General features: G+C 38.7%; 1 protein-coding gene across 2 annotated transcripts in view; it reads right to left on the bottom strand.

Moving 5' to 3' along the window:
* The window catches only part of b4galt2 (UDP-Gal:betaGlcNAc beta 1,4- galactosyltransferase, polypeptide 2), a 159294-nt gene that overhangs the window by 78347 nt on the left and 64393 nt on the right, over positions 1 to 16554 (bottom strand). For both annotated transcript variants that reach the window (XM_028593329.1, XM_028593328.1), the window contains 2 exons: positions 3727 to 3845; positions 2615 to 2731 (listed from right to left, as the gene is read on the bottom strand). In XM_028593329.1, the coding sequence (XP_028449130.1) occupies positions 2615 to 2731; positions 3727 to 3845 (236 nt within the window). The remainder of the gene's footprint in view (positions 1 to 2614; positions 2732 to 3726; positions 3846 to 16554) is intronic.

Genomic DNA, 16554 nt, shown 5'->3' with positions numbered 1-16554 from the left:
ACTTAAGGGCTGTGTTCATTTCACGGAATTATTCTGTGGGCCCATCACGGACTTTTGAGGGGCCGTGTTCATTTTAAGGAATTCTGTGAGCTCAGGTTGGTAGTGGAAGTAAAGCAGGGCCTCCAGCTGTAGTATTTATATATTTGGGTCAGTTCAAAATCATTCAAAAACAGGAGGCAGAAATTAACTCCACTACACAATGCAAGAGTATATATCTCGTTTTAAGAATCTCAACAAGTTCAAATGCATTTAAAAATACACACAAGTAATTTCCACTTCAAACAAAGCCCTCTATGAACCTCTAAATCACAGAGTGGAGTACACTTTGAGCCAGGCAGTATCTGTGTGAAGTGCAGGTGAAAGAGTTGAAGATGCAAAAGCAGCTCTGCTGACGTTGCTGTCGACTGTAAAATCAGATTACCTCGTGGTGTGACATTTGTGGGTAGAAAAAATACAACACAAGATACGCCATCTGGGGCATCTTGCCTAATGACTAAACTGTCCTTCAGCTGGAGGACTGAGGACTGATTTAACCTCCTGTGCCAACAGTGTGCACTGCAAACCTGTCCTTGACAAGATCAAGAAGAGAACTGTAGAGAACATATCAGTATTTTAACATGAGATGTGAAAGTGGCTTGTAAAATCAGTAACATATTTTTAAAAATATGTTTGTATGTTATGATTTATGTGTTTAATGTGTTAATTTGTTTTTTTTTATCATATTTTATTGATTGGTATTGATTTATTGATTTTTCTCTATTTTATTCTCTGTACTTTCATTTCCCTAGTTTTAATTGTTTTAAATTGTTTTCCCCATGGAAAACACTTTGATATTTTGTTTTGACAGGTGCTAAATAAATACATTAGATCAGATTGATCCGTAGATCAGATTGATCAGAGACGAGTGTGAAACAATAAAATGCAACATTAATCAGATTAAAACTACATGGCATGTAAGACCTTTGAGCGAGCCAAACTGCCTCGAGATAAAACTGAAGATGAAGTTAGAGCATACAGTATAAAGTAAAGTCTGGTAGCAGTGATGGACATTTCATTGAGAGATGAGCCAAGCCCATTCTTAGAGAAATGAACCAAAAGGGAAGGTGAGGTTAAAAAATGCTCCGAATGTTGTGTGTGTGTGTGTGTGTGTGTGTGTGTGTGTGTGTGTGTGTGTGTGTGTGTGTGTGTGTGTGTGTAAGTGTAAAAACGAGGGAGTAAGACACTGGAACATTGCCATATCAAGAGCAGAGCACAGCAGGACAGGCGGAACCAAAGGTCTGTTTCACAGGGGGAGTGATTAAGGCGTTGAGCGAGGCCCACAGGGTAGAAAAAGGTCAGAAAGGAGAGCTCATTACCCATAATGTGGAAGAAGACGTCGTCTCATCCAAAGCAGTGTGAAAGACTCACACACAATCTCACAACATTGCTTAGAAAATCAAGCTCCTTGTGCTTCGGCTGAACTGAGTGCAGTGAAAGTAAATAAGTTGCTGATTTTTACTGCAGATGGGTTTTTTTTTTGTCAGAAAACAGTCAATGAAGACTAGTTAGTGATGAGACAAGAGGAAGGGCAGCCTTTAGGGGATTAAGCATCTGCAAAGTGACTTGCAGTGGTGGAAAACGTATTCAGATCCTTTACGTACTAATACCACACTGTAAAAATATGCAGAAAAATCCTCGCATTTTAGAAACTGGAAACGTGAGTTGCGCCAATAAACTAAGTGTTTAATCGGCTAATCAATTCAGCTGCACTTAGGTAGTATATATTGTTGGGTAGTTTATAAACTGCACGTGTTTTGTGTGCAAAAATCTTCATTTGTAAAGTAACTGTTAACTAAAGCTGACTACTAAGTTCAAGTTTTCCTTCTGAAATGTAATGGAGTAGAAAGTACTGTAAAAAGTAGAAAGTGGCATGAACTTGAGTAAATAGACAATACATACCTTCCATCACTGGTCAATTCTATCAATTTCTACATGCAGTAATAGACTTTTTTTCACCATACTAATGAATTGAAATACCTCATGGTGGCAGCGCTTAGAAGTTAACATGAGCTGATGAATTCCTGCAGCCGTTTACCTGACCTGCAATACAGTTTGTCATAAAAACAGATGTTTGGAGGTGATAATTTCAAATTCTCTGTGTACTAAGGAGGATATCCTGGTAGTGCTGAAACAATTAGTCAATTGTAAGTCAATTGCCAGAAAATTAATTACGACTTTTTAAATAAATGATTAATAAAAGTAAGTAAAAAGGCCCAAGTTGGCTGGTTCCATCTTTTCAAACAGGAGGATTTGCTGTTTTTTGGTAGTGGGCTCATCGATTAACTCAGAGACCCAGGTGTATTAATGTTGCATACATGTCATACCAGAGTTATCGTAATTATGAGGTTCCCACTTGTGACTATCGTTCAACTTCCGAGTCGTAATTACACTTGTTTGCCTACTTGTCTTTTGATCAGAACTGTTAAGGCTCGAACATAAGATTGTTTTCTTCTTGAACCAACTACAAAGAACAAAACTTGAATAAGTACAATATCTCTTTGACCTACGCCATTGGGCTGATGAAGGTGCTGGTGTTACTTTACGGTATGTCTGCAGCATATCTCGCCTGATCTACCTGGTTGATGATATAGATGCCGTAGTCAATCTTCTGCCGTCTGAGGATAGGGTGGAGGTAGTGGAGCCAGTACTTAAGGTGGTTTTCTCTGTGACGGAACGGGATGATGATGGCCACCTACGTGTAAATAACAGGGAGAGTTTGGGTTGGTAATTTGTTTTTACTATAAAACATTTCCACATTTGTATCAGTTGGATAACCATTCAAATGCACAATTAAATCAATGCTGGTAAAGAAAACAAGACAAGTATAATAACCATCTGGACCTTTTCTGTTGACATGGACAAAGTGTGACAGTCTTTCTCTGTCACATCTCCAAAGAGTGTTTATGACAGTCCCTTTCTACGGTCAACTGTTCTGCACCAGAAAATCATTTCTGTAGAAAAATCCACTTGGTTAATGTTACAGTGTACATGAAGTTGCTTCTCATTCATTATGAATAAAGCAGCTCAAGAAAGAAGCTCTCAATGGCATTGCAGATTTGAGACAGATTTTTGGGCCGTCCTCCGTTTCGGTGCTTTAAGTGAATCTTTCTCAGCTGTCCAAACAGTCCAAGGTTGAACGGTAATTTACTGTGTAAATTCATGGTAATTCTGCACTTAGATGAAGTCTGAAAGCAAAGGGACCTTGGTTTCTGTATAGTTAGGCATTGTGGTGGGTGATTGGTGTTATCTTCACTGCAAAAGGAAGCACCCTGACCTCAGTGAAGTATTATGTAAAGCATAAAGACCTAAAACACGTAAATAGACTAATACAAATGGTACCACACTTACTGTGAAAAAGACCACTATTCTGTACAGACCTCTGGTTTGCCTTTTTAAAGTTAATCCAATACGGAGAGAAAAATAAGGAAGTCGCATTTCTTCCAAGAAAATGGAAAAATAGACGAAAACTAAAATGAAAAAGTGACTCAGTAGATCAAACTTATGAGACAGTAAGTCAACAATTAAACCTTACTATCTTATAATTTCATAATTTGGACTTATCAAGTGTATTACATTTTTTGTTAGGAACAACTTCTTGTCTTCCCGGTTTTGATTTCTTATACTGGCAGAAATGTGCTCCCATGATAAAATGTGTGAATATACAGACAGAGAGACACAAATACAGACCTTCCATCTAGGCCGACAGTCAGGAGGCGTGTAGCGGCCGCCGTCCGTCACGTTGGGGTTTTCTTTCTGCACTCGTTCCATCGTCATCTGGGAGCTGAACTCGATCAACAAACGCCCCACTGAAGAAACAGAGAAAGAGGTAATAGTAAGTAAGATGAAGAGGATAACAGAGAAGACAGAGGATGAAGTGGAAAGAAAAAACAGATAAGACTGAAAGCAAGAGAGGGAGAGAGGGATGTACTGTAGGGAGTGAGGGACAGAGGAGAGAGCTTTTAGCTTCAAAGCAATACTGTACGTGTATCAAAGCAATGTGTGCAGAAATAATGGTTTCAAGGGATTTGCTCTGCGTAATGCAGCATTTAATAAGATGCACAGGCTTTGGAAAACATATATTCCTACCAAATAAATAAAGACTTTGAAGTCAGTCCATGTAAACACAACACAAAAGGTAATTACGTTGCTCAGTGATGAAGCCACACCATATGTTAAGTCACTACAAATCTATCCATCATTCCTTGAGTACTGACAGATCAAATGCAATCTACGCGCGTATTTGTGTGCATGAGATTGCGGGTTCAGACTAATTTAAAAAGAAGGGTTGGCTTTAAATCTCTGGACCCGCACTATAAATACAGCCCCTCGTTCAGGGAGCCAGGATCATTAAAATATACGAGCAAGCTTTGCTGTTCGGGCTCCAACCAAAGTCCTGCAACCATAACCCCTTATTTTAACAAACCAGACTTTGAGTACTCCTTCTTCAAAATGCAAAAAAAAACACTCATTACTGCATGTTTTTCTTCAATGTCAGTGTCCGAAAGAAAGCTCATTAGTTAATTTACGAGGACAAAAACATATTACATGGCGTTTGTCACACAAAATCTATAAATAAAAACATTGGATCAAGGATGTACCTTTTACATACTGTACATTGTGTGTAATCAATCATTTTAGGTGGACATGTTAGACATACTGTTTTACCCTGCTTCTAAGCAAACACTGATACTACAATTACCAAATATATATTGAAAGGACAAGGTTATGTTCTGTACTTTTCTTAGTCTCAACAAATCCCATGAAAAGACTAAAACCAGCGAAAAATAGATTGAAAAAAGTATTGTCTGGGAATCCAAAGCCTAATAGATCTCCTTCTTCTGTGCCATAGACTTCCACTGTTCTCCAAGAACACATTAATGAGCCAAATGGTTGTACCGGGTGACATGTTGTGTAGTTTATTTTAAATCAATTTTAATGGACCAAGTATTTAGAGATGGACTAACACATTGTTGGTTTTGGTCTTTCCATGAGATTTGTTGACAATACGAGAACTTTTAAAATAACAGAATCTTCTTTAAGACATTATAGATCATCACAGCCATCATATACATTATTTCATCATTGATCAAAAGTACAGATATATGTCTTCTTGTGTTGCATGATATGTGTGTGAGTACACAGTATGAGAGCACTGTCCTGCAAAGAAGATAGAGAGAAGGCCAATATAGGGACTTAATAATCCACTTAGCATTGACGTATGAACTTTGTGTTGAAAGGTCTCCTCCAATCAACGCTGCACAGGCGAGTGCATGATCGATGCCAACAAGGTTAGATGTTCATAACATACCTCTTTATCATACCCACAAGAGCCAAATGCAAATATTCCCAACAGCCTTTTCCCCTGACCACTTCTGTCGTCACCCTCCATCCGCTCCACTCTCACACTAAACACTCATGTTTCTTTTTTTCCCCTTCCTCTCTCACACTAATGAGATGAAACATGGTGTTTTCATCACGTCTCAGAATATTGTTACTTATCTGTCAGACAGCAAAGGAAAGACAAAATAACAGAAAAATCAAGCACAAAATTATGCTATTTTTAGATCATAAGTTGTGTTGATTTCATTTTTTGACACTAAAATTATTTAATTAATGTAGTTACCTTTGAGTACCAGGTTAATAGTGCACAAACCTTTTCTGTAAAAGTCACATACTAAATATACATTTTAAATTCAAACCAATAACCCATTTCAGAGACCTATAGCATGCGTTATTTAGGGCATCTCTTAAATCCAGTACAAGGCAATGAGAGCATTGCTTGTGTGTTTTAAGTGCACTCTGTCTCTGCTGAAGATAGATAGACTTTACTAATCCCAAATTGGGAAATTACTCTGTTACAGTAGCAAGTTACAAGTAACCAAGGACATACACACATACAGAAAATACAAGAAATATACTAGAAATAATAAATTAGATGAAAAAATAAGATAAAATATCATAGCAAACATAAAAATGCCAGAACAACTACTGAAAATATACTTAGAGGGATGAAATAAAATGAACATATACATATATATATATATATATATATATATATATATATACATATATATATATTTATTTATATATACACACACACACAACTGTAGAATAAAATGTACAACCTACATACATAATATATATATATATAACAAAATAAAATATGTATAATATTAAATATGAAATAACCAGTGTGTAAGTAGCATAATATAATAATAATATTGTAATGTGTGTAGTAATGAGATAGTCATCTAACAGACTGCTGTGAATTGTTGTACAGTTTTATGGAATGTGGCAGGAATGATTTTTTGTAGCGGTCCATGTGACATTGAAGCTGTCAGAGCCTCTTAGAGAAGGTGCTCCGCTGGTGGACCAGTGTGGGGTGGAGAGGGTGGTCTGGGTTATCCATGATGGATAACATTTTGTTCAGTGACCATCTCTCCACCACAGCTTCCAACAACGGAGCCACCCTTCCTGATCAGTCTGTTTGTGCCGCTGGCTCCGATGCTGCTGCCCCAGCAGATGGCGGAGGAGAACAGAGCGCTGGCCACAACAGACTGGTAGAACATCTCTAACATTCTGCTGCACACTTTGAAGGATCTCGGCTTCCTCAGAAAATAGAGTCTGCTCATAGAGTCCCCTTCTTCAGCAGTGCTGTTGATTTTCCAGTTCAGCCTGTTGTTGATGTTAACTCCCAGGTACAGTACTCCTCAACCATGTCCACATCTCTACCCAGAATGCAAAGGGGCTGCGCAGCCGTTCCCTTCCTCCTGAAGTCAGTCACCATCTCTCTGGTCTTATCCATGTTCAGCCGCAGGGGATTCTTACCAACCCACTCCACAAAGTTGATAAGATAAGGCTTCCAGACTATTTTATCACTGTTTGTCCAGTCAGTAGCTGCATAGTATACACTGGGTTTTCTGGAATCACAGTGATGTATTTAGGTTTGGAATAGAAACTCTTGAGGGTTAAAAACTAGGCTATCTAATTAATTATGCAGCAACATGACTACACTAAAGTGCTTTGTTTATCTTACATATAATATTTTAGAGTTACCTCCAAATATCAATCATTTTAAAGGAATAGTTCAACATCTGGGGGAATACGCTTGTTCATTTTCTTGCTAAGAGTGAAGATGAAATGATTGATACTGTACCTCTCTCATGTCTGTGTATAGTATGGAGCTAAAGCCAGGGATATGCTTACAGTAGCACAAAGACTGGAAGCTGGGGGAACCGGCTAGCCTAGCACTGTCCAGAGTTTAAAAATATCTTACAGTACCAGCACACATATCATGTTTGTTAATTCCTTACACAAACAGAAATGTAGAAACAACTATTTGGGGTTTTACGGGAAGTTATGTGCTTTTTTATGTGCATTTTCTTTGGTAAAAATCAGCGTAGACGCTGCACAGAAGGAATATAGATAGATAAACTTGTCAAGACAGCTACAGCACATAACTACCTGTAAAACCACAATTTGTTTTCTGTTTGCTATTTGTTTCCCTTTGCTTCCAGTCTTTATGCTAAGCTAAGCCTCCTGACTTTAGCTCTGTATTTATTGCACAGACAAGAAAGTCCTTTCAATTTCCTCAGCTTTTGCCAAGACATAAGTGTATTTCCCCAAATATAAATAATAATAATAATAATAATAATAATAATAATAATAATAATAAACTATTACTTTAAAATCTTGTTTGCTTAATGTTTGTCATTTTCCTTTGTCACCTACACACCTCGTCAATACAGTGCTGTTGGGCAGCCAGCCCAGAAATCTTGTCTTGTGGGATAGAAGCAGGATCCAGATTTTGTTGATAGTGAAAAGTTCCAACCAAATGACAAAAACTGATGAGCTGCACAGGAAGTGATGCATTTAACTCTCTGCTCACTGCTTAATTGGTGGAGCTCAACTCACACACATGTTGTTTGGATTTAAAAAGATGGTGACAGGTAGAAGTCAGAGAGCTTCCAAATAGTCCAGTGACGTGAGTAGAGGAACTTTTTTTAAATAAACACTGACATCATCCTCTTTTACTCACAGGCACAGATGACATGAATAATACAAAGTGTATGTGTGTGTGTGTGTGTGTGTGTGTGTGTGTGTGTGTGTGTGTGTGTGTGTGTGTGTGTGCGTGCATGTGTGTACTGTAAAGAGAGACAGGGATGAAATGTGCATGTACATGTGCATGTAATAAAAAAAGGGAGAATGGGGTTTGAGCTAATGTTGGTGGAGGAAGAAGTGATAAATGTATAGTAGGTTGATAGCAGTGCAATTACAAACCCACGTATGTGGGCACACACACACACACACACACACAAATATATCCCATGCTTATCTATGTGGTGATATTATAGTAGTACATTATAATCCCACTGCTTGATGGCTCTATCTGGGACACCCAGGTAGTACATTTAGGGGGATACATCACTGCTCTGTTTGCAAATATACACTATATATATACACACACACACACACACACACACACACACCCCCCACTGAGCTATTAGGTTAGTAGCACATGTACCGTCACAATACACTGAGAACAGACCTGAGGCAGTAAGCAATGTAAATACACACACACACAGACACACACACACACACACACACACACACACACACACACACACAGGTTATCAGGGGGTTTTGTGACGTAGCCTCCATCTGCAGATTGTAGTGCTCTTTGCTTCTTTTTCTCTCTCTCCTTAACATTTACACCTCTCCCTCCTTTCCTATCATGCTCACTCTCCACCAGGCCAGTGGTTCTGAATGTGGGATTCATGTGTAGAGATTTGAACAACTCCACTCTGTTTCCTGATAAGAGAGACTTGACCCAAACATAAGTAGGGCCAGGACCAAACTATATTCAGTCTAATCGATTTTGGGTCTGGCCCTGCAGATATTGCGCCTGTGTGTCAATCATTGCAGGAGAAAAATGTGTTTTTTGAGGTTAGTCTGAGAGGGTGAACTGTGAAATGCACATTAACTGGTGGAGTGTAATGCTGCGGTTACTGTTGGTTGTCGAATAGGGATACTTCTTGTACTACTTAAAGGGGACCTGTACCGATTTTACAGATTAAAGTCTGTTTACACATCTGCACGTGTTAAAAAAAAAATTGTTATATAGCCTTTTATGGCTCCAGAGGGAGCTGTGTGAAAAGAAAAATCTCTGCTTGAGGCGAGTGGCTGAAGGCTACATTAGCCGCTACTAGCACAGCACCCACAAATTTCAAACCAAACCCCTGATGGTTAATTATGGGTAATGTAGGCACCAAGTTTTGACCAAAAAAAATGCATGGAATAAAAAAAAGATATCTCTGGTTCTGTCGTGAGTCCACAATGTAACAGAAGTGCAAAACTAAATTGGTGGAGAGCATTTTTAAGAGTAACTACTTTTACATTGATTAGCAAATACATTTTATGAGACATCAAGTTTACAGTTTGCCTGCAGAGGATTGAAAATTCTAGCTAAAGTCTACCCATTATGCTACATTTTTCATTGTATTTTACGGGGGGAAAGGCATCATCTTGATAAATGCTATATTTACTGCTTTGTTTAAAACGCTGCTATGCATAACAAAAAACTATTTTTTAAATGATGTCTTTGTTTAGTGATTGCAATCAAATCTTTAATTTCTCACCACTATTACATCTCCATGCACAGTAACTGAATGCTAAATCAACACCAACAAAATATCTTACTACACATGTGCTTGGGATTAAATCTGATTAAAAAGAGAAAAAGCAGTGACTTGTGACTAAACAACTTTTTTTTTTCTTTTTTGTCTGTGAACACAACACCATGACTTGCAGAGTCCCTACGAAGTCACTGGTCATGCCATCTGACCATATAAACTACACAACAGGCTGCTTGTTAATCAGCAGTCCTGTTCTGAGACTTTTTGTTACTTAAGTGATAACTGAAGCAGTGCCAGGGTCAGATTTCACAGAGTTTATAATTGAGTTGGGTTTTTGGCTTCAGGATGAGGGGAGAAATGAGAGTTGGACAAAGTGAATGAAAAGGAAAAAAAAAACTAGAGAAAAGAAAGTGAAAGGAGAGATTGTTCCTCTCTTCCTGCCTCCCATCGACAGACTCTGTGACAATAGACTTTCAGCTCTTTGAATCTCATTAGCCCAGCCACTCTCCCTTTCTATCATTTACAAGTGCCTCTACCAACTGTGCACAGTAATTGCTATTCTTTCAAAAAAGGGGAGAAAGAGAGGAAAAGAGAGGGAGGTAGAGGAAGAAAATGAGATTTGATGTAAGAAAACGTATGTGAGAGACAAGAAGAAAGGGAAAAAGAAAGTCTTCAAGTTAAGCAATGTGTACAATGTGTACAATGCATTTTTTCTTTCCCTTCTTCAATATCTTTTTTTATTTCAATATCTTTGTGTATCTCCTCTTTTTGTTTTCATGTTGTCATCTTCCACATCTCTTGTCAAGAGTCCTCATTGTGGATCTATCCTCTTAAAGTAGAAACGGCTGTGTTATGAAACTGTGTTTCTGCATCTGCATGTAAGTGTGTGTGTTCATGTGAATTTACTGGATCAGAGGATTAAGGGTATCTAGGAATCTCCTGACACGCAAAAATCCAGTCATCTGTTTGTGTGGGTGTGTATTTATACATAACACCCAGTGTTTGTGTGTGTCTGAAAAAAAAGAGATAAAAGGTTAACGGTGGTGTATTCACAGTAGGGCTACATAATATATCATTTTTTTTTATCGTCCTCACGATGTCAACTGCCTTCACCATATTCTGCAGCTGGAATTAACAGCTCACAAGTACAAAAGGTCAACAACAACTCCGTTAGAAAATAGTTTGTACATAAAGAATTGAGGAGGGAAGTCAACCACAACTCCCAAGGTGCATTTCAATAAGAAACAACTGTTCACAAGCTTAAAATTCTGCTGCAAGAGCTACTAATGGCGAGTGCAAACTAAAAATGATCATTTGTAGAAACACAATTCATTAAGAAGTTTCAATCTATTCACTTTTGGATTTAAAAAATCTGGTATGGCTGTAATTCCTGTCCCATACCAAACTGATGGAAACAACATCATTTCTCAAAAACAAAGTTGGCCATAAAATAAACCTACAGTGTTATTAAAATATCCAGGAGACTCCACTGTTTCTATGTTGAGAAACACTGAGGATATCATTGATAAAAAAAAAACACATTAAAATGGAAATTTGATCATTCAGGCTGATACTGATCATTCAGGCTGATACTGATCAGCTAACTTGTTCACAGCTTTCTGTTGCCTTTTAATTACAGTACAGTGGTATGTATAAATAAAATGATGAAATAAAACAAATGTTACAGGTTTTGTAAATTACTTTCATCAAAATATTAACATAAAAGCAAAGGCCACAATTGCCCTGGAATTTGATCTGTTCCCTTGTTCAGCCACACTTGCAGACATGAATAGAGTATTTTTTATTTTCAGGTGTAATGATCGACAGCCAACCTGTGTGTACACAAACAAGCCTTAACGGGGAAATTTCATAAATAAGTGTGAATTTTGAGCTGATTAAACTAATTATGGCATAAAACCATAGAAATATAATAAGAGTTGGGCGCCTGGTTAGCTCACCTGGTATAGCAGGCGTTGCGTCGAGGAGTAAACCTCTGGGCACCTGCTTTACCAGGTGAGCTAACCAGGCGCCCATATATAGAGGTTTACTCCTCGACGCAAATGACCACGGCAAACAGTTCAATGTCCGTTATACTCTCATTCTATTTCTATGCATGAAACATTCCACATTAAAGTACTGGTTCTGGAAAAAAGTGCTGAATCAGCATTTACTGAAGTACTACTCCATGTTCTATTGAATATCATGCTGTGGATTATTACCCAAACAAGCAAGGCAAAAATCACTTAATGGCTCCCATCCATGTGCACAGTATGTTCACCGATGTGTTTTTGATCTGAGACGGAAGAGGTTGGAAGAAGGGGGGCATGAAACAGATGGAGAATGCGTGTACTGTAACAACAACATCCTATCCTGGCACGGGAAACAGGGTGTGTGAAAGGGCGACAAAGACGGCGTCAGAAAGAATAAAGGAAGGAAAGAAAGAAAGTGCATGAAAGAAGGGAGGGTAATATTTTAGAGACAGAAGGACAGCAGAAGGAGAATAAAGAGGCAAAAACTGAAATGGAGAAGAAAGAAATAGCTGAAGAACTAGAGGAAAATAACAACGGAAACACAAAGCAACAGGGGGAGGAGGCTGTCAACACCTCTACCCTACTCTGCAGTACTGTTAGTGTAACTGTCAGGTTATTAATTTGCTTTTCTACACAGCCTGTCATCCCTTAAAATATCCAGAGAAATTCACATCGATGTTGCACATAAGGCAGTAATAGAGGTCTTGCGAAAATGTGATGATATGTCTCGTTGCGGTGACAAATTATCTCGCTAAATCAGTACACAAGTGCAGATCAGCAGCCATCATGACGGAGTCTGGCTTCAACCTCGAAATTAGCATAGAAGTTCCCCCCGCCCGTTCTCCAAAGTTGACTCCAACTTAAGTTTTGCAGAGCGGCAGCGGAGATGCATTTGGAAAAAACCTGCCTGTAAAACCCATAGACAGTAAAAGAAATGGACACAGCGACACCACAGAGACCAGTGAAGTCAATTAGAAGCTCTTTTTTCCGGTGATGGCTGAGCATTACTGCGCAGCCTCAAACTGATCGACGACATAGATGTGACGTGAGCAACCTGTCTGAAATTTGTAAGTGTTCTGTTAGCTGTGCCAAGAGAAATCTGAATCATTCCGAATAACGTTAACCATGATTGACATTGAGATGGGTTTTTTCCATTGCCTGTATAATTTCCCCATCTCCTGTGAATATAGCTATACCTCGTTACCCCTACTTCATTATTTAACACCATATACTTTTCTTAAAATATCCTAGTTGTTCGTGGATAAATGTTACTTCATATGAATTCACTTGTCACATAGCGAAGTATTTCCAATCCATCAAAACGTTGCTGAAATATTTTGTTGCTTTCGTGGACTCTCTATGGGCTTTTCCCTTGACTATGCCTCCACGATTGCCTGTGAGCTTCTCCTGACTATACGGTAATGTTTCTACTGTGCAACAGAAAGTAGCGTGGTTATGATACAATCGTTAGCCTATTTTTACAAAAACAGCTCCTACGGGGCCATAATGTGAGATACAAGGTAATGGAGCCTTTTATACATTGTCGTGTTTTTTTATAAATAAACAATGGACAAATAGAGTCTTTAAACGCTTCAGATGTAAAGTTATTTTCTGTCAAAGTGACGCCAAAATGAATGGGAGTCAATGGAATGCTAACGGGAGGTGATGGCTTGTTAACCTCAGAATTTCCCCACAGGAGGTATGCTTTCTGGATGCTTGCTTACCCCTTTGGTAAAACCCAGAATGTTAGAGGGTACCACCGCTCTCGCCCGAAAAACACATCTGCAGCCCAGCAGGCGGTAGCAGTTCAGTGTGGCTGCTGGCTCTCTTTTTTTCTCTCTCTGTGTTTTTTAAAATGAGTCAGAACGCCAAAAGCAAAGCCTAACTTTACTTTTAATGATATTAAAGAGAAATGTTCTCCCCTCGTCTTAAAATGGTCATAAATCAATACTAGAGTAACTACTTCCTTGTTTACTGCTGCAATAAATGAAATGCAGAGGAGGAGAAAAGAGCATCTGTCTCCACAAAATGATCTGTTGAGTGTTTGATGCTTATTCAACTGCAGGAGACATAGTTAGTGCCCAAAGGTCTCAACTACTGCCAGAAAACGTGAACATGCTCATATGAGGGTATCATGCTTGAAGAACAAAGATGATCAGTCTCTGTTTGCACTTTGATTATTGAAAGAGTACTACTTTAAGTTATGGTTTGCACTAAAAAAAATTAACACTAAAAAAACGTAATGTCTGTTTTCATTTTAATAAATATTATTTTAAGGAAACTAAAGTAGTTGATTTCATTCATTTACCCAGCAGATATCTGAGGAGCAGTTAACCATAGTCCTCATAAATCGACCCAGAGTTTAAAATTCCAACACAAAGAAAGCGGAAGGTAACGGAAACAGGAATTTCCGGTGGCTATGGAGCGTCCCGGAACTGGAGCGCCGTGGATATAGACTATACTAATTATAACCAGTTGTGAGTATATAGTACATATAAAAAATATAAACATCACGGCACTTATGTCATGATACAATATTATTGCAATTTTAAACACATTGCAATATTCCATATATTGCAATTTATTACCTTTTGTTCCAACTTCAAATCATATCCCCAAAGGAAACTTTGTATCTTTCACGCTGACGGTCATAGTTGGGGTGGATATACTGAGATGCACCAACGTCAGACATTTTAAAAACCCAGAAAACTTTATCAATCATAGGAAAAGAAGAAGTGGAAAAAAGTGTGTTGTTTTTAATCACATGGACTGTTGTTAACTTGTCAATTATGCAAAATTAATCCTTGATTATCATCATCCTATTAATCTGGAAATAATCTATTCCAAGTAATCTAGGGACAGCAGCCACAGCTGTGTTGTTTACTGGCTCTACCGACCATGCCAAAGTGTGTGTATTTCCCTAGATGCTGTTTTCGGCAAGATTTGGACTGCTCTCCCATTATATGATATCAAATCTGCATGCCTGGCAGTGGAGAGGACACTAGCATGCCAGCATGGGTCTCTGTGTGTGTAAGCGTGTGTGTGGCGGTACAGCTACAGGTCTCTCTGCCACTGTCCAGCTGGCACACTGATGTAGTAGTTGGCACATGTTAGTGCGCGCGCGCACACACACACACACACACACACACACACACACACACACACATTATTCTCGGAAGAATCAGTACCCTGAATCAGCTGTAGCAAAGAGAATGAAGACTCCAAGGTCATGATGCTGTCATGGCACAGTGTGGCTCAGTGTGGCAGACATGAAATGGTGCTGGGTGCTGGGTTCAGGCTGCCAGAGGATTACAATGTAGACTCAACTTTTCATGATGCCAGGAAATAACACAGCAAAATAATTATCATTGGTCTAGAACTGAGTTGAAGTCACATTTCAGAAGTTGTCAGACAGACATGAAAATACCAAACCGTCCATTACAAAGTCATTAAACATTACGCTAAAATGAGACAATGTCAGATACGTTAGCTGCTAACCTTGTCCGGCATAAAGCCTTTTGCTAAAAACAAGCTTAAATGAAATGTCAATAACGTGATGGCTAAAATGTTCTGACTGGACACAAACACAATTGAGTTATAATCACAACACACAGCCAAACCCCACATACAAGTCAGTGCGCACAATGCTAGATTGCTAACAGCTACATCTAACATTTGTACAGTCTTGGCTGTTTGTCTGTAAATACATATCCAGGCCATATTTAATACAGTCTTTGGAGAATTTGTCGACGCATATTTCAAAATAGTCTCAGGAGACAAGAGCTGTTTTCGGATGAAGGGCGTATAGAATACATTTATTAGATCTCATAAAACCTAAATCAGATCTCAAAATTCTAACAATACTTTTTTCAATGACTACTAGATCAATGTGGATGACTGGACTGGATGAGATGTATATAAACACAAATTTACCACTGAGTGTTTCATCTTTGCCTGACCTAAACATTTTTTAGCTGTGATTCAGAGAAGGGAAAAACTAAACACTCTTTAAAGGGAGCAGTTCATGTCCAGCACATAATTCTCTGAAGGCTGTACTGTGACACTTCTTGCATGCGTGTGTATATTTGCATGTGTCTGTCTACACACAGACGCACATAAACCCATCTGAGAGTATCAGTGTCAGTGTATCAGTTCCTCTCTGTTCACGTCTGTCTGGATCATCCTCTGCTTTAATCTCTTTTCCTTTTCTCTCCCTGGTATTTCTTTCTTCTGTCTGTCACAATTAAAGGCTATCCAAATGCGTGTGGACGCAACCGCTAAACACACACGGACATCAGACGCACACTGGTAGACCTGACTTCTTGAAAGAGACGACATTAATTTGAAGCAGTAATGCAAAGGTGGAAAGAAGATGGACAAATAGAGAGACAAATTAACACAAATACAAGTTAAAGGGAAACGTTGGTTCTTTTCAACCTGGACTCTATTTTCTCATGTTTTTTGTGCCTAAGTGACCTTTTGCTTCATCCGGTCTGTTTGTTGCGTCTAACTTAGTCGCGTTCGAGGAGAAGACTTGATCTGAAATCTCTTGAAATGTGACTTGTTACCGAGAGTTAAAGAGAGGAGTGCTAGGAACAGTTTGTTGTGTTGGTGTACAGAAAGTATAGCTTACTGTTATCTAAAGATGTGTCCGTCATGGCTGAATATTTAACGCAAAAAATATTAAAAAGCAAAACAGAGAGAGGGATGTTTTCAAACTCTCCAGCTGGTGGTGTTTGCCGAGCTAGCAGCCCTGACAGGCTGGTATGTACTTCCACACACCTGAGGTCTCTCCCGCTCTCCTCTCTTCATTTAGAATCCTGACTTCTAAGATAAAACATGTTCTTATT

Source organism: Perca flavescens, chromosome 12, assembly GCF_004354835.1.
Source record: "Perca flavescens isolate YP-PL-M2 chromosome 12, PFLA_1.0, whole genome shotgun sequence".
In the NCBI taxonomy this organism is placed as follows: Eukaryota; Metazoa; Chordata; class Actinopteri; order Perciformes; family Percidae; genus Perca; species Perca flavescens.
This window is presented reverse-complemented; position numbering and strand designations above follow the sequence as displayed.